The sequence below is a fragment of the Folsomia candida genome, unplaced genomic scaffold (genome assembly GCF_002217175.1).
Source record: "Folsomia candida strain VU population unplaced genomic scaffold, ASM221717v1 Fcan01_Sc029, whole genome shotgun sequence".
Lineage (NCBI taxonomy): Eukaryota > Metazoa > Arthropoda > Collembola > Entomobryomorpha > Isotomidae > Folsomia > Folsomia candida.
The window spans coordinates 364,220-388,310 of NW_019091221.1; the positions used below are offsets into that span (position 1 = coordinate 364,220).

Here is a 24,091-nt window from a genome sequence, read left to right on the forward strand (position 1 = left end):
ACCTGGGGGTGCCTTTGAGTAATGAGCCATCTGCGACAGCTGCTGCCGCAAGTACCAAGTCTGGTCCAGTGGGCTGTTCTTGTGTGACCAATGATTGAGGTACGTCGTGTGTCTCATATTCGTGAAGTAAATCCATACTGTCCTCATCTCGAGAAGTTGGCTCAGGAACTAGAAACAAAAATATAGTGAGTCAAGGCCAAATTTAGAGTCAAGACCACTATGTCTAACCTGTCGGCAATATGAAAGAAGGGTCGTGTAGATCAATTCCACCGGGAATGCCATTTAGCAAAGTGCTTGGCAGCATTTCGAGTATAATAAGCTGACTCTCCGACAGCGATTTCAAAGTAGATTTCCCGCCTCCAGTTTTAAGAATTTCTCTTTTGTTTTCCGATTCGATCTTTTTTGTAGAAGTTCTTAGATTTTTATGCTTGGTCTGTATCTCCGACAAAGTTCGACTTTTGCCTCCAACAGCATTTACTGCAACCGTCACTTCCGCCCATGCCTTGTTCTTAGTGGTTTTTGAGATTTTAGCACCTTTAAATTGTCCAGTAATAATATTGTCTCTATCCTTCACGGCTGTAGCAAGCGCAACGAGCTCATCTTCCGAGAAATTTGGTCGTCGCCCTGTTTTTTCTGGAACTACATGGCTCATCTAGGTAAAAACGGCCTTAACTCATAAATTGCGGTCATACAATAATTTATAAAATGGTTGCGACTCGAATATTTACCTTTGCAAAGAAGCTGCGATTTCGTCTCTTGTTGTTGCAGCAGTAGAATTGAATGGGCCCTGTGGCGGTGGAACTTGTGGGTGATCTTGTAGATTAGGAATTATAGCAAAGTCTCGATAATACTCGTCCTCCTCAAGAATTGGAATTTGATGAGTGACGCATATATTGTGCAAGGCGACGCTGCTTACTATTAATTTGCAAACTTTTGAGGGACGGTAACAGCTGTAGCCACCAGTCCTAGTAAACAAATCACAATAAACAAAACTTACAAAAATAAAATAAAATTTAATTGGTTCTAACTCAACTATAGTTGGTTATAACTCAACTTACTTGTCCATAGACCGGAATCTACACTTCCAATTACCGATTGTTCTTTCAACCCCACTCCTTGTTTTTTTCAGTGCTCTATTAAATTGTTGTTGTTGTGGTACAGTTGTGGTATCTCTAAAAGGCACCAAAAGCTTTGATTCGGCAGCGTAGCCGCTATCAGCTAAAAATAAAAAGGATTGGGTCACGACGGTTATACGAGTCAAGACCAATCCATCAATTTACTAACCTAAAAAATATGCGTTACCAAATTCACCGCTATATAATCTATCTTTGACACTACTATTTCTCCAAATAAATGAGTCGTGTGTACTCCCCGGCCACTTTGCAACTACGTCTAATATTTGGTAGTCTCTACTTGTCACTACTTGGCAGTTAATTGAATGATATTGTTTCCGATTAACAAACACTGGCTCGTGAACGGGGGGGGGCAATTATTGGGACATGCGTACCGTCCACAACCCCAACAATATTAGGTAGATGAGCTACTTCGTAGTAATCCTGTTTTATCTTATTTATACCAGCGACTGAAGTTGGAAAATTAATAGATGTTTTGGCGAAACTGTTTAATGTGAAATTAGCGCATTCCTCAATAATCCGACTCACTGTTGATCGCGACACACCACAAACCCCTCCCACAATTCTCTGAAACGACCCTGACCTTAATTGGCTAAGAAACACTAAGACTTTTGTATCGACTGGGACGGCGGTACTTATTTGTCCTTCAAGCTGATCATAAAGTTCGATAAGGTCTCTTGCACCCCAAGCTGGCACTCCACAATGTTCCCTTATTTCACTTTCACTTAATTTCTCAAATGTTTGTCTTGTTTTATATATCTTTTCTTCTAATTGCACCGGGTATAAATAAAGGCACCGCCATACAAAGGAGTCACGACTGCAATAATTTGCAAGTCAAGGCCCGGTGGAGACTCAAGGATTAAGCACTTGTTCGTCACTCGGAGATAATTAACTTGCAATTTATACACATACGCAACCAACATTAGAAAAAATAAATTACTAGTAAAACTGAAAGTGGTACGTGTTTACTTGCGAACTAACAGGTGAGAGAAAGAGAGAGATTTGGACTTACGACTACTAAATAGCAGTCGCAGCATTTTTGGCTTAGTTTTGGTCGTAAGTTTTTCTCTGGACACCATTTCAATCCGTGTCCAGTGCCCCGGCTCAATTTCGGATCAGATTAGATTTTAAGCGGATTTTAACAATGGAAAAAGTTTAAACTTTTTTCTGGGACGGGAAAAAATCAGATTATGTTTAAGACTATTTTTTTTGGTTTAAGCGGGGCTCTGAGAGTGGCCCCAGGGGGTTTATCTTAAATCATGAATTAAAGGGGGATTGGAATCGTTTATTACCAAGGATCATAACGAAATGAAGTTTTGCTTTGGCCTGATCTCGCAACTTCCCATGACGCCTAAAAGGTCACGGAGTACCGACATCTGAAAAAAATTGAATTTGTGCCAAAAAATGGAAACCCACCACATTTTCCTCAACTCCGACCAATTGAGAAATTCTGAGCGCTGACTAACTTCAAATATTCTAAGCTTTCAGAAACGCCAGACACCTTACGAAAATTTAAGAACAGATGGAAGAAAATCAGCTCGAAAGTAGGTGCAGTCTATGGGCGGAATTTGACGCGAAATCGCAAGAAGACAATGCAATCTGTAGCAGACAGCAGAATTGAATCATTAAAATTTGAACTGTATGGCAATCCAGACCCTTTGGTAATAAACATGTGCAATTTTTTTGAAATTACATTAACTGTGTAAAAAGTTCTGAGCATTTTATTGCGTCAGTCAAAAACCTTAGTGGATGCTCTTTAACAAAACCGCATTGTATTACGTAGGGTGCATCTTTAATTTGAGAACACAAATTTTTCCTACGAAGTAACATTTATCACGTGCAATGCAGAAATGGTTGACCCATCTTAATAAATTTGGGCTCCAAAATTTGCAATCTGTGCGTGAATTATGTTACCAAAATTTAATATTTCTACTACATCCTCAATCCCCCAAGTTTTCAACAACCTATCCCACATTTTCACCCGTAAATAAATTATCTATTATGTAGCAGCTCAATCACTGTTGGGTGATAATATGCGAATGAATTACACATAAGGTTGGAGACAACTGATAATAAATTACCTTGTTATACATAAATCAATTAAATTTGTTTATCAATCCTCAACGACTACATTTAAAAACAAATCATACATACATATAAATATAAACCTTGTAACATAAATGATGGATTAACGCAGGGTTCGAAAAAATCCGGGATTTTTCTAGAAGATATCTTCCTACAACGTGGGGTTTTCCGTGGTTTTTGGGATTTTTGTGTGTTTTTGGGTTTTTGTTGGTGTTTGTAGATTATGGCCGGGGTTGAGACCAAATTCCTAACGTTATATATTAGAATAAAACTAATTCAATACCTGGAAATTGAAGTCGCTCATAACATGCTCAAACTTTCATGCTAAATCCGAAAATAAAATTCTCCTTAATTCAAGTTGTAGTTTAAAGAGTTTCATTTCAATTTGCCCCAAAATCTTACAAAAAACCCGCAAAAACCCACAAAACCCGACAAAAACCTTCAAAAACCTCATTAAGCATTAGAATTTTTCCGGAAACTTAATACCTCCAAAACCCACAAAAACCCGGGATAGCGAACCCTAGATTCGCGTGCGTCAGAAGCATTGCATCATTACCAGCACAACATACTGGTAAAACCGTGTAAAATTCTCCATGACAGCAAGATTACAAGATTTCGAGTACCATCGATCCTAGCAAAGCCCATCATATCGCGCACTCTTCTGTCCAATTTTTGTCACAATGTTGCTCCGCTTAATTCTCTTTGCGACCTGCATCGCCCTCTCTCTCGGTTTCATCCAGGAGGTGACATTCTACACGGAAGTTGACCAAGGTGGGAATGCATTTCGATTCCGAAGCAAAGAGCCAGATCTCACGTATTACTCGCCATTACTGAGGGACGTAAAATCATGGTGTCTCAAGGGATTGTAAGGATTCTTTAAACAGAACTGGATTGATTTCAAGACATCGACAATTTTAGTTTAACGCTCTCAAGCAGGGTGAGAAAAACCCCGGGGATTTTCAATTGGCAACCCATACCCATAGGTTTTACCTGAGTTTTGCGGTTAGTCGGGGTATTTCGGGTACTCGGGGTTTTGGGTCAAACTGAGTCAGTACCTCATGTATTATGTTATCAAAACATAATACATGTACTATTTCAACTATTTGGTAACACAGTTTATTAGTGCAAACTTACAAGGGACACTCACGACCTGTCGTTTGAGTCCAGGGTGGCCACCATGTTTTTTAGAATCTACTAGGACCCCAGATGAAGGATTCTTTCATATTTCCGTGTAAAACTCATATTTGGCGTCGTGCCGTGGCTCTGCAGTCGCCAAATTTAACTTTAAATAATTTTAAAGCCGCCATAAGTTTTGAAATCCTGGACGGAATTTCAAAATTTTTGGCAAAAATCATCACAAGCAGTTCAACTTTCTTATCCCATGAAATTTTTTCCAAAATTATCGCTTTTAACTTTTCGCCAAATTTCGTAATTTTCTTAGAAATGGGGGTTCGTCGAAAAAATTCTAAAAATATTTCAAAAATTAGAAATTTTTTATTTATTTATTTTTTTAAATTTAGACTTTTGTGATCATTTTAAATATAAAATTTTGAAAATCCGACATAAATTGCAAAAGTTATGGGGGTTTGAAATTGGTCGAAAATGCAAATTTTTAAGTTTGGCGCCACGGCACGACGCCAAATATGAGTTCTACATGGAAATATGAAAGAATCGTTCATCTGGGGTCCAAGTAGATTCTAAAAAACATGGTGGCCACCCTGGACTCAAACGACAGGTCGTGAGTGTCCCTTGTTAGCTCTAATTAATTTACAAAATTATCAGTAACATGTTGTTTTAATATATTGTGCAATTTTTTAAATTTGAAGACCTCGACTACCCCGTGTTCCCGTGGGTATATTTCAAATTTTCTACCCCAGAACCCATCAAAACCCTCTAAAGACCAATACCCCGAAAACTCGGGGTTGCATACCCTGCTCTCTGAAGTTTTGATAACAAAAAATAGTCCATTTCCAAGAAGAAAGTACACCACTAAATTGTATATTTCTCTAGTTGGCGTGGTTTCAATGAAACAAATTACCTTGTATCGGAGTCATTCTATGATTCTTCTTTAACTGGGGAACTACTCTGCGTAAACGGAACACTTCCATCGACCCTGTCTCTGAAATATCTTGGACCCTTGGACACTACTACACCTTCCATCTCAATTTATAGCGGGTCCTCAGCCAGTGCGGTGGGTGGGATCGAATCGACTTTTACTTCCTTAAGTGTGAATAATTTTGGGTTTCGTCCTGATTATATGGTTTTAACGGGAAGATCGAGTTGGACTGGCTTCTTTAACGAAAATTTCACCGGAGACTTGTTTCTCAACCTCCGCGCTAAGGACGGGGACACCGACTTTTTGCCGAGTGGTAAAGTCCTTCGTGCAAGGATGTGCCGCTAAATATGAGAGCGAGCAGTATGATGTCGACAAGTTTATGGGAAGATAACTTTTTAAAGGTTTGCATTAGTTTTGGCGTGTTTGACGAAACCAGCATGTTACTAAAACTCGTTTTAAGCTTCCGTATTTAATAATTAACATATGTATTCATACATGTTCACATTCATTCATTTAATGATGAATCAATAAATTATTCATTCAATATTCAAAATTTGAATGAATATAGGATGAATATTTTGTTCCGATTTTTGAATAAATGAAGATTGAGCGAATATCTCTATTCAAATTGTCTGAATGAATAATGGATCAACATTTTTTTCATCATTCATTTTTAACTTAATGCATAATGCTTAATAGTTTTTGAATTAAATGAAACACTTCAAATTAATGGAAAGATTTGTTTATTGGAATAATTTTGAAGTGGCCACCCGTTTTAATAATCTTGCATCAGGCTTTACAAAGTGGTATATTTTATACATATGTAAGACTCTCAAATACGAAGTAAGATGTTCAAGTCTATGCCTGAAACCGGCATGAGTTTTTATTAAAAATGGTTAAAATTTTATAAAAATATATTAAGTAATCAGAAAAGACTCGAAATCTATGTGATTTTATAAAAGTAAAAAAACAGTGAATCAGTTTTGGCATGTTTGACGAAACCAGCATGTTAGTAAAACTCATTTAAAGCTTCCAAACCTAATAATTAATATATGCGAAGAAACTGAAATAAATATCCGTAGTAATGACATGAAACAAGCAATTTTTAATTTTTACGTTCGTCATAGATTGAACGTTTCCTGGATAAGTAATTTATATAAGGCGTGATTGTTAATATTTAACAAGCCGGCGCGTAATTAACAAAATTCCATATAATCAACAAAACTTCGTGCTGTTTATAAAAATTGAAATAACTAAGAGATAAATCCGCTTAATCGTTGGAACTTATCCGCTGTCATAAAACGCTAATAAAAATTCCATATTACTAACGACGGAAAACTAACGACTAATGGGGGAGCGTCCATAAATCACGTGATCGATTTTTGGACAATTTTGACCCCCTCCCCCCCCTTGGTGACCGATGGTGATAATTTCGCTAGCCCCCCCCCCCACCGGTCACGTGACAGGAGATGATGCTCAAATTAAATCATGTTGTCCGGAATAACAATATTTTTTAAATCATTAATCAAATTAGAGCTACATTACACACATGTGTAAATAACTATTTAGTACGCCAGTCAGACATAAGAATTTAAGTCGAAGCAAGTTTCTAAATATGCAAAATGAAAATGAAATTTATATAACGTGCGTAAGGTATGCCAATAGAGTTTATATATAACTCTCATGACATTTATTGGCATAGACAAAAGTTAAAAACCTATCAGTACAGCTTTGCTTAGCCCGAACCAGGAATGTTTAGTAAACTCACGTTTGTCAGAATTTTCTATAAAATTATGTTCATGTGCTACTATTTTGCTACTATTCTTATAGGTTTCTTAAAATTTAGAAATTCAATCCTCCTAAATTCTATGGAAATCGGTATGGGTCACCCCTAGTGCCCCTCTGGTTACTTTTTGTTCATTTTTGACTTCATATTATTTCATACCAAGCCATTAGTGATCACCGTGCCGAATTTCAGCTTTTTACGACCATTTCTAAAATTCGGTATGGGTCACCCCTTAGGGTCCCTCTATACAAAAATTTTATCAATTTCACTTCATATTCTTCCATTAGGAGCCATCAGCACGTTCCCCAGAAAACATTTCCCTAGAGATTCTTTGTTAATTTGGGCAAAATTTTGGCTATAATCGTTAACAAATTCGTGAAGATTCTGCGTGAATTCTCTGAGATATCGCTGAGATGTGACCGCCGAATCGAGGCTAATTCTCGGAGATTCTCTACGATTAGAAAAGGAGAAAACTCGGCGAAATCGTTGAGAAATCTCAGCGAATTCTTCACTAATTTGGTGTACTAACTAAAGAATTCTCCGTGAATTCGTGAAAAATTAAGTAGATTTCAGCAATAATTTGGTAGAAACGTTTTATTTAGTTCAACCACATAAATTGCAATAATTCAAATTATAGTACAATTTTGCGTAGCTAACATAGAATAACTTCATTATTTTATTTTACTCAAACAGCTTGTCCCAAGTTCACCGTTGGCACACCCTTTCTGTAATTAGAGAAATATGTAATGCGAGTTAATAAAAAATAATTAAAAATTGGATTTAATCATTTATGCAAGCTCACTTCTTTCTTTGATATTCACGATCTGAAGCCTTTTTGAGCGAATCTGCTATTGCCACGTCAATCTCGTCGATGCCGACATTTGGACCAGTGTTTGGATGGGCCTGAACTGCATCTGAGGAATAAATTCGAAATTAAAAAAAAACTGCAGGTTTTACTCCATAGAATAACATGAAATTTTAAATGGAGTATGTTACCATTAATAGCTTCTCGAAAATTGACCAACGCGTTAAAACACCGCTTCTTGCGCTTTCCTTTTAAGCTGAACTGTGCCATGAGATCATCTGCAATAAGCTTCGACATGATTTGTAATACCACGGTGTTGACGTCCGTTCCCTTACAAGTTGCCATAATAATGGCCTAAAATTGTTCAACCCGGTTAATATTGGTAGACAGAATTAAATTCTCATTTTCAAATGTATTTTTACATACCAAGTCCGATTTCGCTACTTTTGACTTCTTGACACGATCATCCAAATCAATTATGCCTTCCATTCTCGTTAATGGGAAACCCAAGTCGTTGAGCTCGTCTGATAACGTAGCGACTACAGCAGGGCTCCCGTTGGACAACTCCCTTCCCAGAATGGTGCGTAACGCCTGTCCGTGTCCTTGAAGTTCCAATTTAATGGAATGCAAAAGTCTCATAACTGAAGGTGAAACAATACCAATTGTTTAACGAACTACGAATAAAATTTGTACTTCAAAACTTAAATTTGACAGTACTTACTCTTTGTTACTTCAGTTTGAATCAGTTTGAATCGCTTTATCTTCTTTCTCGATGAAAAACACTTCAACAATGTCGTCAGTCGGCAAGCCAATAGAGGAAATCTGCTCAGGAACTACTTGTGCAGCACTTAAATTGGTTGACGACGAATAGGCTTCTTCATCTGCTCGCTGGCTATCAGGCATGATCGGGAAGGGTGGTAGAGTGGGAGGGACGGCTGCCTCCTGTCCGGACCTTCCCAGTCTTTCGGATTTGTCGCCTCCACCAATATCTGATGTATACTCGGCACGCTTAAGATGAGCTCGAGCCTCCTTATACGTTGCTGAAAGAAGTATGCAGATATTAGAGACACAAATATTTATTATTAATAACAGAGTGTGAAGTTAAGATATATTTGAAAAGAAATATTATTTGACTTACGAAACGAATGTATTAACTTTACTTTACAAGGCTCCCAAGATTCGACATCCACCTCAGTTTTATTTTTTACCAACTTCGTAATGTATTTCGAAAATTTTGGCCAATAGCACTTGTCACCAAGAATCCATCCCTTCCAGACTACCGCCACAGCATCACTTTCATCCGGAAACTTCACAACACAAAACTCGTCCATCTCTCACCTGGTGTGAAGTAATGGAAAGATGACAAATTTTAATTCAGTTTCAGATAAACAAACACACTTGTGTTTTATTTCAGTAAATGAAAGGGTTGTCGCTTCTTGTAAAGACTCCAAATTAACTTCGTAAACCGAGAGAAGTGTTGAATCACATGGACAAGTAAAATTTTTTCTAATTGAACCAAACTTCCTACATATAAAAGATTTCTTGTCCGAACAAATAGAAGTTATGATAGCAATTTGTAGAGAATTCAAAAATACTATGCCGTCTTTTATATCGCACTTAAGAGAGTAGGTTTCAAATTCTGCAAGTTTGTAACTCCCGTCAGCTGCGGATCGGGAAAAAACCGGGTATTCGTGATTTTTTAACTTTTCATCGTCAAGTCTAGCAAATTTTGTTCAGCCAAGCGGTGATGAACCTGCACTAGTGACGAAGATGGTTTCCGAATTAATTTTTTTATCTGACCCAATTTGTTCTCAAACTTGAAGGCACTGAATTTGTCTAATGATCCAAATGCTCTCACATCATCCGCGAGATGAATTAAACCATGAATATTATATGACATGTTAACTCGTCCATAAATTTTTTTAAACTGGTCCACAAAATACCGCAGTAGGGAGTCAGCATATGATAACAACTCGTCTTGAATTTTAGGATTTACTAATATATTAATTGCTACCGAGAGGCTCATAAATAGTTGATAGTGATTTTCTGGCAAATATTTCTTCAGTGCAATTGAACCAGTGTATAGTAGGAATGTTCTGAGTTCCGTAGCCTTCCAGCGATCTATTTCTTCAAGTGGCCGTTGCTTTCGGTTAAATTCCAATGGTAAACAAGAACCTAATTTGACTAATTTTTTAGAAATCTTTGCAGCTACTCGGGGAGCCAGCCTAAACACCCTAATTTTTCCAACTGTCCACAATTTAATCAGTTTTTTAGTAACTCCCAGACACACAAGATGCATATACTCATAAGGAAATGATTTGATGATGTCGATTGGCAATTTCTCCACTGCACTATCACCATTATGATGTTTTGGATGTAATTTATCTCTAAAACTTTGATCTGTTCTTACACTCGCGTCGGTTTTGATAAACACAACTCTATTTTCTACATACTTTCCCTTTAAGGTGCACTTTCCACATCCATAGTAGCCCGTATGATTTTTTATTTGACACACAAATGCCCTGGCCGGCGCATCACAAACAAACGCTTCTATTTCAAACGGAAATTTCACAGTATTTAAATCAACACCATCCCTATATAAACGTAAAGCTTCTTCTACAAATTCACCAATATAATTATTTAAATTTATAGGCTTAGTTTTCCCTTTGTATATTCCAACCACAATAATGTTCGATGTCGACGTTCCCCTAATATGAGCAAGAATTGGCCACCACTCTTTCTTATCGCTTGTGGAAATTGGGAGTCCATCAATATTTATTTGCACACATACTTTCCCTTCCCATTTTCTCCTCACTAAAATCCTCTGAATTCCGACTTCTAGTCCAAAATGGCAATAATTACCGGGTAGCACTTCTCGCAATACAGTTTTGGTAGGGGTATGAAGTAACGTCCTAGCGTCAGATGGAAGGTACGATAGACATGAATGAGTTTTAAGTAATTTTAACAGGTCTGACGTCGCTGAGTGACTAATATTATTATCTAAACTCCACTTTTGCAATTTATACTTAAAGTCAATTTCGAAATCTGAAGAATTAAAATATTCTTGATCAGACTCCGATGAGTCTAATTTATACGTTGTCATCTAGTTCATAATCAAAATCACATAGACTATCTGCCAAATCACAATCTATCACGTTGTTGCTTTCAAATTCAAGGGGAAAAGTTGGGGGTGTGACATCACAAAGTTCACTTACGGTTACTGTGTCACTAATAATTTGAGATGAACTTCCAGCGGCTGATGAAATGTTGGCTGATGATGAACTTACTCCTTCTACTACTTTTAATAATTTACTTGAATTGTCTGTAAAAATTTTGTCGTCACCAAGATTTTTAGTAAGTCTTCTTTTCTGTCGATTCGAGAGGAAAAAGACACCCAGCCTGCTCATGGCTGTGGTTGTGGACTAACTGGCGTGATTTCAATCACCTCGTTGCTCTCTTAAATTTAGCACAAGGCGCAGGCTTTAGTATCTCTAGGACTCAACGAATTCGGTGAAAATTTGTAGTGATTTTGGCAAGTCCAATATTTGTCTCAATTTCTCTACGAAATCTCACAGAATTTGTAGAAAAAATCGTTCACAATTTGTTACCGAATGATTGTAGCGAATTCTGTGAGAATCTTACAGATTTCTCGGAATACAGAAATCACTAAGAGTCACTGAAGAATTCGAGATCGGTTAGATTTCGAACAAGATCGTAGAGAATTCGTTGACCGAACCTTAGAGAAATGTTTACTGGGTCAATGCCAAATTTCAGCTCGATTGGATGATTTTGAAAAAATCGGTATGGGTCACCCCCTCGGGTCCCTCCGGTTGAAAAATTTTCTAATTTCACTTCATATTCTTTCCTTAGGAGCTATTAGCACGCTCCATGCCAAATTTCAGCTCTCTATCACAATTTTGAAATTTTGGTGCATAATACCCCACCCACTTATATGACCCCCACCCGTCCAAAACTTTTCTGATCGAACCCATCTTCGAACTCGGTCGTTGCATTGCCCAGATACATGTTTGTACCAAATTTGGTCCAAATCGGTCAACTCGTTCGAGAGTTATCGAAAGACAGACGGACAGACGGACGGACATGACAATTACATAAGCCCTGGTTCGGGCTAAAAACTATACTCATGTCACGTGACATCTGACCATCTACCCCCCCCCCCCCCGTGATAATTGGTGACAAATTTCAGACCCCCTCCCCCCCTCTAATCGATCACGTGATTTATGGACGCTCTATAGGGCAAATGCAATGATTTTGCTAAATTCAAAATATTGAAAACCTTGGGTCAGAAATCAAGGCAGCGGCCAAATTCTAGTCCAAAATAATTTTTAAAATTATTTCCAGTCAAGTGTAAAGCAAATTTGGGTGTGTTTGAGACAAAACGAAAAATTTGGTTGCCACCTGATGATGATTAAATAAGCGTCTCACAAATTTCGACGGAACTTCTTCCACATTTTTCTTACTTTGACCGATAATATACAAAAAAAAACTGGCAAAGCAAACTCTTTTGTAACACACATACGTCAACCGAATGCATTTGTGTGCATAGTTAATATGTATAAAAGTAAATACTTGCGTAATCATCTGTATGTGTGTATACTCCATCGAATAAACTAGTCTCATGAGAATGAAAATATATGCAAAAGGCTTCGTTCCATGCTGCATTATTTCTTTACTGAATTTGTCAAACATCTGACAGCAATGCATTATATTTCGGGTCATTAAAATTAAATTTACTGCATCGAAAATTAATTACTAATTAAATAAATTACTAATTTGAGTTATCATTAAAACTGCCAAAATCATACATACATATGAAGATCTCAACCGGTAAGTAATAACTTTCAATGGCAGTAATACTCAAAACAATATTTTTATTTGTGCACGTGTAATTTCACATCATTTCGGCCTTTCTCTAATATTATTATGTAAATGAGATTGTATTCATACCTCTCTTCTCTCTTCTAGACCATGAAAATACCAAAACACGTCACTACATTTTCCACGGTTAGTTAATTATTCATTGCAAACTGCATAACATTTAACTGGAACCTTATGCATCCTGCAGTGACATATGTATTCACTTATGAAAAAAATATATGTGAGTGCCATGTAGCTCAATAAGCAGGAGTTAGTTAGAATTGAATTGTAAATATGCGTTTGGCAATTGAAACGTGGTGCAATGATTTCAGACTTGTTTTACTTTAATGAGTCAGATTCAGTCAGCGTTATGAATTGTTACATTCTCCTGATAAGATATGTAAACCTAGTTATCACTTCCTGTCCTGTTGGAACGAATACGTTACTAAATTTGTTCGGATGAGTAATACATACTCTTCTGTGCACAATCATATTAAGTATATACTTATTTTCAGTGGTTGAATTACGAGATAAGTTTAGTTTTAAATTTAGTATCATTCTGGTGCTTTATTACTTGACAACATTCAATATACTTTCTTAAAGACCAATAAATTTGTCCAATTTTACAAGTATGAGTTTCACAAATAATCATTGTTAAAAGTGAATTTGTGAGTTGAATTTCTTTGTCTAATTTCAGAAACTCTTCACCTTTCTATCCACCCCGATGTTAAGATCAGTGTACTCCTATCATCTTGAAAAACCGTCCCCCGGGGTTGAATTTCTTCTCAGACTCGAACGTCAAGTAGTATCCAAGTCAACCACACAATTAGGAAAATTAGCATTCGATTATTACCATAAACTCTGGGCCTTGAAACAAACGGGATTTTCTCACGGAAATGTAATTGAAATTAAACATTTCGAGGAATTGGGATATATGAACCTACAAGAAATACGACGCTTACTAACCAGAAACATTGATACAAGAATTGGTTACATCACTACAGAAAGACAAGTGCTTTGTAACAAAAATTTTAACGGAGCCACTTAAAAAAAACTTACGTAATTGGTTATTCAATCACAGCGAACAATACGTCACGTCCACCCTACCAAATACAATTTACTCCGTTCAACTGGAAATTTGCAACAGCCTACTCGAAGGATTATCCTACCTTCATTCACATCACGTCATCCATGGAAGTATAAGTCCTCAAAATATTTTGCTAAGTGATAAAACCCAGTCCCCCCCATTGTCCGTCTTGGTTACATTTATTCGCCCGACATCGAATATTTGTCACCACAACTGAAGCATGGCCGCAATCCGTCAACCCTTGCAGGAGACATATTTGCACTTGGTCAAGTAATGCAACAAATAGTTCTCATGGAAATATTTGTACGATTGTCTCCATTCAATGACCCTACTAGAGACATTCTACCAAATCCCGTATACATGGAGCTGGATAGCCATCCATTGTTTGCCAACGCGAAAGAAGTAATTTATGGGGTGACTCATTACGACCTAAAGAAAAGAACCAAGAATATCTCGACGACTCGGTTTCGGTGTCGTGATTCCGCCATGCTTCCTTGCCTTAGTCATTCAGCGGTAGGTGACAAAGGGTTGAGCAATATTACCCTGGGGAGAATGTTGGGCGAGGGAGCTTATAGCACAGTAATGTCAGCCTACGATAATAATAAGAAAATACCATGCGCCATAAAATTTCTCCTGAGATTTGGCATGGACCGGGAAGATGACTCATGTCTCTCTACTAGCGAATCCTTCTCCGAATTTGCCAATTTGCATAAAGTTGACCAACACGAAAATCTAGTTAAAGTGCACCATTATAAGGACGTATTTCTCTCCCGAGCTCAATTCCTGTCACTACAGTCTGAAAGGGTTACGCTTTATCTGCAAAATCGACAATTCCTTGGCGGCCTGGAGATACCTATGATTCAAATGGAACTTTGCGGACCATCTTTAAGGGAGTGGCTAGAAGATGAAGATAGGCCTGACAACTATGATACACAGCTTTCCATTATCAATGACTTGGTATCGGTAGTTAACCACATACATTATCGTGGACTTCTACACATGGACATCAAGCCAGATAACATTTTCTTCTCAGTGGGTCCGGAAACTTATTCTTTGCCAATTAAGCTGGGAGATTTTGGATTGTCATCATACGAATTAAATATGGACAAAATAACCTTGGGACTCGAGCGACAAGAGCGGGACAGGTTACGGATACGGTTAAAATTGCACTATAAATATATAATCCGAGAATAACTGCTATTAGATACCAAAGGTAATAGCTATTTGTTTGTAATAATTATTTGCAAGACTGCGACCTGCGTTACTCTATGGCCTCGCTGTGACGACGAATCTGCTTGTTATGTATAGTAAATACAGTTCGTGATGATGGTTATTATACCGAGGTAGCCGACATTACCACCTTGTAATAAGTTTTTTTATATCTCGGTAAAAAAAATTGTTAAAATGACGGAAAAGTTGAACATGTAATCACAAAATGGTAATAATTGTACGATTATTAAGAACATATTCATATATCTTGATACCAACCAGCTCCACGATTTCTACTTTTTCCACTTGCACAAATTTTTCAGCAAGCTAAAATGATACATCATTTTTATTTTTGTACTTTCCTACTGATAATTAGAGCCATTCCTATGCTCCTCGATTTTACTATTCAAGATATTGAAACTCTAATCCCGGCGAGGTCAATCCTCCACTTAATAAGCGACTTCACACCGACCCGTGAACCAGTTTGGGAACAAGGGCTATTCAAATTTCTATTGCGTAGCCAAAACTTTCCCAAGGTCTTGCGGCAAATGAGAGCAGCACAGGAAATCAGTATTACGAGTCTTGTCAACTAAATGAGTACATCTTCTCCAAATATTTTGGACATTCTGTTACCCAACTGTATTTCATATTTCTGCATAAATTGGAAACGGATTTTGAAAAAGAAAACATGCTGGATACCCGGGAGCGATTAAGTTACTGTGGGGAAAATCCAAACCATATATTTCACATTTTAAGTGTGATGAACCACAGAATGTTTAATGTTGTTCCACTGGCAGTGTCAACGTCTAAAATGTTTGTACTCCATGGTAGTCGGAATGGTGATGAATTACTCCAACGATTTGTAGTCTGTCTTCCTTACGGTCCAAATTCTTTAGTTGAACTTAAACCATCAATACTAAACGATCACCCTACAGTACTTGAGTCGTCATGGAAAAGGTACAATTCCGACGTAAAAGGGTTATCGCTTGAATCAAGTATTGCGACCAAGTTTGATCCAGGAGTACACACATGTAGCGGGATTCGACGTGGAGGCAAAATATTTTCTGGGCGTGGAATCTGTACCCATTCAGTGCTTGAGAGGAAGCTCAACTTTACCTGTATCCTTTCAACTGGGGAAACAAATGCAAGCGTTTTTAACGATGTTATCAATTATAACGCTGCTGTGACCAAGGCTGCAATAGAGCAGGGATTTTTGTATCCTGTATACGCAATATATTCCTGGGTGCCGCATTGTGGGCATAGAGAAGAATTTAAAATGGCAACAGTCTCCTTCGGAAATCGTCACTTGGAAGGATTAAGGGCTCTCGTGATGCCTCTAGACGGCTATACCTGGGCAGCATCGGGGATATCGTTAACCCTCTTGGCAGTCCTTCTGACCACAGTCTCATTGAAGGATGGTGGTTCATTTAAGAAGGGAATAACGTTTTTCATTCAATCATGGCGGTGGATTCTGTCATCTCTATCCGCCCAATACCATGGGACTTCAGCCATTTTGAAAGCAGTACCGCATTTTCCAATGTTAATTATAATTTGCCTCTTGTCCTTTTTTCTCTTGGGGACTGTGTTTTATCAAGGGTCAATGTTTTCCTCTCTAATCGCCCATACCCCACTTGGTGTCCCGTCAACCCTGGAATATGTTGTCGATTCAGAAATTCAAATTATTACGACTAGCAGAATTGAGGCGGGTACTCGCAAGCCAACCACTCTCTTAAGGTTCATCATGGATGACGACGTAATTGGTGAGATGAATCAGTCTAGAAAGTTATTTAGAACTTTGACAAATCTCAAATCCAGGATAAATTTCATCTTTGCCTATTACATGTTTGAGATTGGGCTTAATATTTCTGAAGGAAATAAGGTTGAATTTGAAGATGGCGCCTTTAAGCGAGTTAAGGATACATTCGCAATTACCAATGTGGATTTCGAATTAGACGAAGTATTGGTTGGTGTTGGGGCAAAGAGAGACCCGTATATTGTTAAGCACACAGAATCGCCAATATTTTTTTTTAATTCGCCCATATTTGTTACTCGAGGTTGCATGACTTCTTTCATATTTGAAAGTTGTGGTCAGTTAGCGCAATCTGGGTTGTATCAGTGGTGGCATGACTTAGACGTTTTAGACATTTTGATTGGAAACGTCAAAGCTGGATCGGATAAAGTGCTGCCTCGAAAAGTGATTGCTACGAGATTTTTTGGGGCAAAGAAAGAAGTCGTGTTTGAAGAGGCGAAGCAAGTCCCGCTGTCTGCATTGGTCGGAGTGCTCGGGTTGTGTGGAGGGATATTAGCTGTCGCTGTGCTAGCGTTCGTTCGAGAAATTTTGAGCAATCAGCCCTTTAAACTTGTAGCTTGCAAATGTAAACGAACTGCTGGTATGTTGTGGTCAGTGGTGACGATTCAAATTCGTGAAGGGCGCAGGGTTATAAACATCAACTTTTCTTTCCTTTCCCATTGCAATACTGGAATTAATGAAGAAAGTGTTTCTTGCTAACTGAATTGGATTTACTTATTTAGGTGCATATGTACGCACTTTTCTTCTAATTCCGTAGTTTGTGGTATGAACCAAAAATACGTGAACAACGTTTCCAATTTTTGCAAACAGTAAATAACTGGATTATATACAAAATGCAGGGATGTAAAAATTCAAAAGGACGTTGAAGATATGGCACTATATAATTAATGTATGTATCAATTTAAACTTTAGTGAAAAAAGTATTCACATTTCGTAAAATGTTATACCAGATTGGTTTATTGTAAACCACATTATCATAAATAAGTGTAGAAAACGCTTGTTAATAGAAGGATAGAAGTGATATGACTTCTTACATAAGAATGCTAAGTTAGAATTTAAAAAAATGTACCTTGGCAAGAATTCGTTCGCTTTCCACCTCAGAGAAATTCCACCAAAAATTAAAAAAATATGATTTTGTTTTAAGCTTATCCTAACCAAAATGACTATGTTGGAATCGCATAGTGAATTCGGCTCCTGACTGGTCTCGAAATTGGAGATCATTTATTTTGGAGACTATGTAAATAATTTCTAACATTGTAGAGTTTCATCTCTCTAAGAAATAGAGACATTAAATTATGTATATAAATATATTTACATAATTTAATGTCTCCATCTCAAATAGGTTTCTATGAATTTATGTCTAATGATGTACATATTTTTAATAACAAATCAACAGTTTCCTCGAAAAAACATTCATGCTGTTAAATATGTAATGCTTACTTTCCTTGAAGATTTTACATCTCTCAAGAAAAACTGGTGTTCCGTTAGATCCGGTTTTTAGGCCTTTTAAGATGGCCTTATAGATTTACCAAGATGTCTGTCTGTCCGTCTGTGCGTCCGTCTGTGCGCACGATAACTCTCTTTAAACCAAACCTATCGAGTTGAAATTTTGCATGCTTCATCTTCGGGTAATAAGTAAGGATGAGTTCGGAGATGGGCATGATCGGTCAAGTGGTTGGCCGGTGGGTGTCATTTCCACCCAAATGTGTTGCCATTAACTACCAAGATGGCATTAATGCCATCTTAAAAGGCCCCGCAAAGTTGCTTGGAGTAGGTTTTTACTTCGGAGGCGAAAAGCATTCCCTCCAAAGTCATATTCCGTGTAGAATGTCACCTCCTGCAGAAAGGCGACCACAAAGTAGAAGCTGGACACGAAGGAAAATAGTCGAAGCAACATGATGACAAGTTTTTATTTATTCGGTTAAGTAGTTTACTGATTAATTAAGCGATGCCCGGGTTGCTATTTATACCGAAACCTCATTGCGTATGTACATATTTATGTAAGTCTGACTCTGTTGGAGAAATGGATACGCAGTTGTTACGTTCATACGTACTTAGGTTCATACGTACTTAATTTATTAATTACTTTAATTAAGTAATCTATAAATCACATTATGTAAAATTTGTGCTTTATGGGCACAAGGCCTCGAAAGGCAATAAGAACACATTATTATTATTATTAATTATGTAATTAATTGCAATAAATTACATACAAGTTTTACCTTCAGGCTTACATTAAAAATGTGTAAATAAACTAAGCTAATTTGATAACTTGATATAAATAAATAAGTGGTTCAACTACGAACTTTTGGATCGTTTACTGCTTGATTCATCAGCACATTGTTGCTTTCCTCTGGGCTGAAATACAAAAATAGTTGAACAAACAATTGTCAGTTTTTTATGCTCTTTGACTTCAGAATTATTAAAATTCCATCAATTCCTTCAATTTCACATACCTTCAACACAAGCAGCTCAAATTTTTCCGTTGCAAAACTAACATCCCATTTTAGAAAATCCGCTCTGACTTCCATTTCGTAAAAACACTTTCCTTCTTTCGGGGAAAAGTTTCCCAAGACTGCCATCGTTTTGGGAACGATTCCCCCCGTATTGTTAAAGTACTTGCGACAAACCTAAAATAAAATAAATTAACCTTGATATTTAATTGTTCATGTTTTAAATATTTTCTTGTAACCATAAAATTCTTAACTATCTGAACACATTTCTGAAAAATTTATAAAGTTCGGATTATCGTTATCATTTTACGCTCCATTTTCCCAATTATTTTCTTCCAATATTTTGCCACAATAATATTCTTGTTATAATATCGCAAAATATTTACTTCCCAATAATATTTCCTAACTATATTTTGCCCCATCTACATATTTCCCTAACACATTCTCCAACTAAAAACAAGGGGACCATCCAAATATTACGTAACTAAAAATCCTCGATTTTAGCTTCAACCCACCCAACGTATACATTAAGGGATATGAAATTTTAACATGGGAAAGATAGGGACACCTAAACCACCCACCCACTAAAATTATGACGTAATATATGGACGTTCCCAAGCCCACTGGGTACGAAATTAAAAATAAACAAGACAATTGTGTAACTAAATTCTGCCCCGCTTTGGGACCGCGAACTTACCAAGACGGGCTCATAATGTGACCCAATGCCCCCGGTAAGTGCCCCATGAGCCACTGTGCCTTCATCCTTGTCAAATTCTACCCAGTCAAAATCCACATCCCCCGCCTTCAGCAGAACTTCATACCCTTCCTTGAACGCACTCACCCCCGTCCCTGTCGCCCATTTCGGATTTCTCGAAATATAACACGTCCCATTCACCAATTCTCCCGGGGTGATGCTCACATCGTCCAAACTCCCGCCCGACTTGGCCCGACAGACGTGCGTCACTTGCAATTTCCCAGACCTGCCCCACACCCAGCCGCCTTCGAGAAGCCCGTGGGAAAAGTGAGAATCCTTCCCAGACACCCATAAACCCTTTGTGAGTCGAGAGTTGAGAAAAACGTCGGGATTGACAAAGGTCGAAGAAGACAAATGATCCCGCAGGATGAAGGTTACGGAAAGAATTGAAATTATTGTTTTCATGGTAACAAAATATTTAAAGAAATTTAAAAAAATCGACTAAGATTCTTTAACTGTGCACAAAATGGATTTGTAGCCTTGATCAAAATGAAATGAAGACTTGCATCGTTTTATATCCGGTTAAAAGGCAGAATTTCATGCAAATAAAACGGGGGCCAACTCACGTAAGCAATTCAGGTTCAATGGAGTCAAATGTATGTAAAAGTACCGGTCTACATACATATGCATAATGTGTGTACGCGAGTTTGTATGTCTGTCTAACTATGTATCTTCTCAGTATGCAACTACTTATTTACGAACAAGAATACACACTCCAATGACGTCAAACGAGTAGAGAAACTGCAGTTACAAACTACTCTGCCTACTATACATAAATGTAAATGCAGCCAGGCACGTGTTCATCATCCGTATGTAAACAGGTAGTAGTTTGACATCATGATAAACATTGACCGCAGAAGCACAGATTAAACAAGGTGATTATTACCTCCAAATGACTAAATTCATGAAACTGTAACCTTTCCCGTGTTACTACATAAGTATGCACAGAAGTCCATTCTCTTTTTGCTACACACTATAAATAATCTGGAGACAAATCGTCACTCACGGAGTGACGATTTGACGGTGCACTATTTTTGGGTAATGATTAGACGTTTTGTAACCGACGGGAAATAAAACAAAAAATCATGTATCAAACATTCCTGACGTTACATGAATTTTTTGCATGAGTAACAGCCTTTGTAGAGTCACAACTGCTGCAGTATTTATGGAGCTCTCCTTTCCTCTCTACACTCTGCAGAGAGCAAGAGGGGCTAACTTCAGTAATGTTTGGGTAACGGGTTTATCGACGGGCCTATTTTGCACGTCGATTGACGGGCTTCTACACTAGTAATTGTATATTAAGTACAAGCATGCGTGCATATCTAAAATTTTATGTTAATGTTTTTCATTCTCGCTGTAACTAAAAGATTGCCTGAGTTTGTGTGAGATCTAATGCAAGATATGGCGTACTTATGAATTGGATCTGGGTTTTGATGGGATTCAACAACTCAGCAGCACCACGAAGCCTTAACACAGTACTTATGCATGTACGTATCTATCACCAATATCTCGCTTACACATGTACCATGTCATCATGGCAACATCTACATACATATATATATCCAAACATAATGTAAGATACATTGCCTAAATTTGCACGTACGTACATACATAGTTCACAGTTGTGCCATGACGAACATAATTTGACTAGATACTAACTTGGCTATTAGAGAATTAAACGCAGATGTGTCGTTCGATCATATTACTATCGACAATGATTTCGGAGAGATATATATGTATGTAAAAACTTAAGTAATAAGTTATGCAGTTTTCCCAATTACTTAAAATGTTGGTGGGCTCTTTTGCAAGCACTTCTGCTCTGCTGGGATGCACAAGTAATCGTATATCTGTGAGTATAATTACTTTATTTATGCATCTTGATGCTATTCACAAGTACACTCATCCAAGTTGATTATGCCAAATACCTTATAAAATGACTATTTGATTACATATAATTATTATAGGGTGAAACCCTATTATGGATGTGCCTTGTCCGTCTGTCCGTCCGTCCGTCTGTCTGTCCGTTCGCGCTCTAACTATTGAACGGATTCGAAATTCGATATGCGGTTTTCGCCATCGTGTTTCTAATTTTAAAAGTACGGACAAGTTCGAAGATGGGCATTGTAGGTCGTAAGGTCACGTCGCCACGGCGACGACGCCAACGTTCAAAGGTGTCGAATTTTTTGTTTCGACCGTTTAGACGTATTTTGGGGCGGGGATTTCAAAAATCGACATGGTTTTGACGTGCGATGACCGTGTGACCGTGTAGACGACAAAAAATGTCGAAAATGTCGAAATTTGTGGTTTCGACCGTTTTAGACGTATTTTTGGGCGGGGATTTCAAAAATCGACATGGTTTTGACGTGCGATGACCGTGTGACCGTGTAGACGGACAAAAAATGTCGAATTTTGTCTTTTCAAACGTTCTAGACGTATTTTGGGGCGGGGATTTCAAAAATCGACATGGTTTTGACGTGCGATGACCGTGTGACCGTGTAGACGGACAAAAAATGTCGAATTTTGTCTTTTCAAACGTTCTAGACGTATTTTGGGGCGGGGATTTCAAAAATCGACATGGTTTTGACGTACGATGACCGTGGGGATGGTATTTACGTAAAATATTTCTCTTATAAAAAGTTATCTCATGTGGTTTCACCCTATTGCTACATTTCGTTTGCAACGGTTTATTTCTTATATATTTAAGCATGCAATTTATTAATTTTCCGCAAGCCCGCCTGACCTCCAAATGTAAAACTATATATTAAAAAATTCCCGAAACAGTTCTTTCTGTTTCTTTCTCAATTTCCCACATTGCACAGAATCACATGACGCCTCGCATTGTAGCCCCGAACTGATACAAACACATTTCGCAGGATGACACGTGTCACAGTCGCAACAACTCGTGGCCGAATTGCTTTTCTCTAATTTTTCCTTTCGAGTAGAAGAACTCTTGCCTGAACTGGGAGATTCGCCCATTGCGAATCCAGTACTTAAACCCGCCATCATTCCGGAGAGTCCACCTCCAATCCCCCCAATAAAGTTTTTTGCCATTTTCATCCCCTCTGCTTTCTCTTCTGGGCTGTATTCCCGTTCATCCTCCGAGGAGGACGAGATTTCTTTTTGCACCCGATTCGACACACGATTTTCACCCGGGACCTTTTTTGGTGCCGCGACCCCCCCATTTTTGCAGGTCGTTCTGGTTCCGCTGCAGCATCTACACGTAGAGTTGCAATATCTGTGGTTGTTCTGGCAAAAACAGGAGGAACTATTGCAAAATCCGATACAGTTGCAACCCTAGAAAGAAAACAAAAACGGATGGATTAGCTTAAAATGTTCGACAAAATTTTAACCTACAGGGTGGTTTAAATGTCACGCTACAATAATTAATTTTTCAATGGGAAAAGTCCCTAAATCAAGATTTGGGATTGAGATTTTTATAATCATTATCAAAACTGATGACAGAATTCTTAAAATGTTGAATTTCAGTTCAGAGACGAAATTTCGGTAACTAATGGAAATTTAGGCACTTTTCCCATCGAAAAATTTTTCATTGTAGCGTAAAATTTTATCCACCCTGTATATATCTTAAATTACCGGCATGTTTGGATATTTTCTAGAGAAATTGGATATGTTTAAAGGTTGCGGTAGACAACGAAGACTAAATGAATATTCGTCCGTCCCCACCGGTTTTTATAACAGAGCTGTAAATAATTATCACCTGGACTTTGCATAGTCTACGTCAGCAAATTCCTAAAGTTAGTGTCGACCGTATGTATCTACGTGAGTACCAAGTAATATACTTATCTGCGCACAACGTTTTTATCAAAAAATACATAGAGTGATTAAGGCTGCTGGAGCTTTGTCATAAAGCGAAATTTACCGACCAGAAATTAATTCACTTTACACATACTTCACTTATGGAAAAATTCGTACAATAACGTTGCACTTCATGTGAATTTATACGAATTTGCAGTCAGATGAGTCAAAGCTGATGAGACGACATGGGTTTCAATTGGCTTCGGTGAGTATGGCTTG

The 24,091-nt window shown here is 37.8% G+C and overlaps 3 protein-coding genes and 1 long non-coding RNA gene across 4 annotated transcripts; 1 reads left to right on the forward strand and 3 right to left on the reverse strand.

Annotated features, from left to right (window-relative positions):
• Window positions 1–8,828: 8,828 nt before the first annotated feature.
• On the reverse strand, window positions 8,829–11,273 carry LOC118439023. The gene is made up of 3 exons (XR_004837196.1): window positions 11,081–11,273; window positions 9,004–9,203; window positions 8,829–8,905 (listed from the first exon to the last, which is right to left on the reverse strand). It is a non-coding gene; the product is annotated as an uncharacterized LOC118439023 (long non-coding RNA).
• Window positions 11,274–13,247: 1,974 nt separating this feature from the next.
• On the forward strand, window positions 13,248–18,455 carry LOC118439035. The gene is made up of 2 exons (XM_035860050.1): window positions 13,248–13,372; window positions 13,441–18,455. Exon 2 carries the CDS (start codon window positions 15,728–15,730, stop codon window positions 17,546–17,548), a length of 1,821 nt encoding a protein of 606 aa, XP_035715943.1. The 5' UTR covers window positions 13,248–13,372; window positions 13,441–15,727; the 3' UTR covers window positions 17,549–18,455.
• Window positions 18,456–18,887: 432 nt separating this feature from the next.
• On the reverse strand, window positions 18,888–22,345 carry LOC110860138. The gene is made up of 3 exons (XM_022109200.2): window positions 20,000–22,345; window positions 19,306–19,479; window positions 18,888–19,207 (listed from the first exon to the last, which is right to left on the reverse strand). The coding sequence occupies exons 1-3, from the start codon at window positions 20,459–20,461 to the stop codon at window positions 19,148–19,150; spliced, it is 696 nt and encodes a 231-aa protein (XP_021964892.1). The 5' UTR covers window positions 20,462–22,345; the 3' UTR covers window positions 18,888–19,147.
• Window positions 22,346–22,720: 375 nt separating this feature from the next.
• LOC110860127 lies at window positions 22,721–23,795 on the reverse strand. Its single transcript, XM_022109191.2, has 2 exons — window positions 23,651–23,795; window positions 22,721–23,350 (listed from the first exon to the last, which is right to left on the reverse strand). The coding sequence occupies exons 1-2, from the start codon at window positions 23,654–23,656 to the stop codon at window positions 22,811–22,813; spliced, it is 546 nt and encodes a 181-aa protein (XP_021964883.1). The 5' UTR covers window positions 23,657–23,795; the 3' UTR covers window positions 22,721–22,810.
• Window positions 23,796–24,091: the final 296 nt, after the last annotated feature.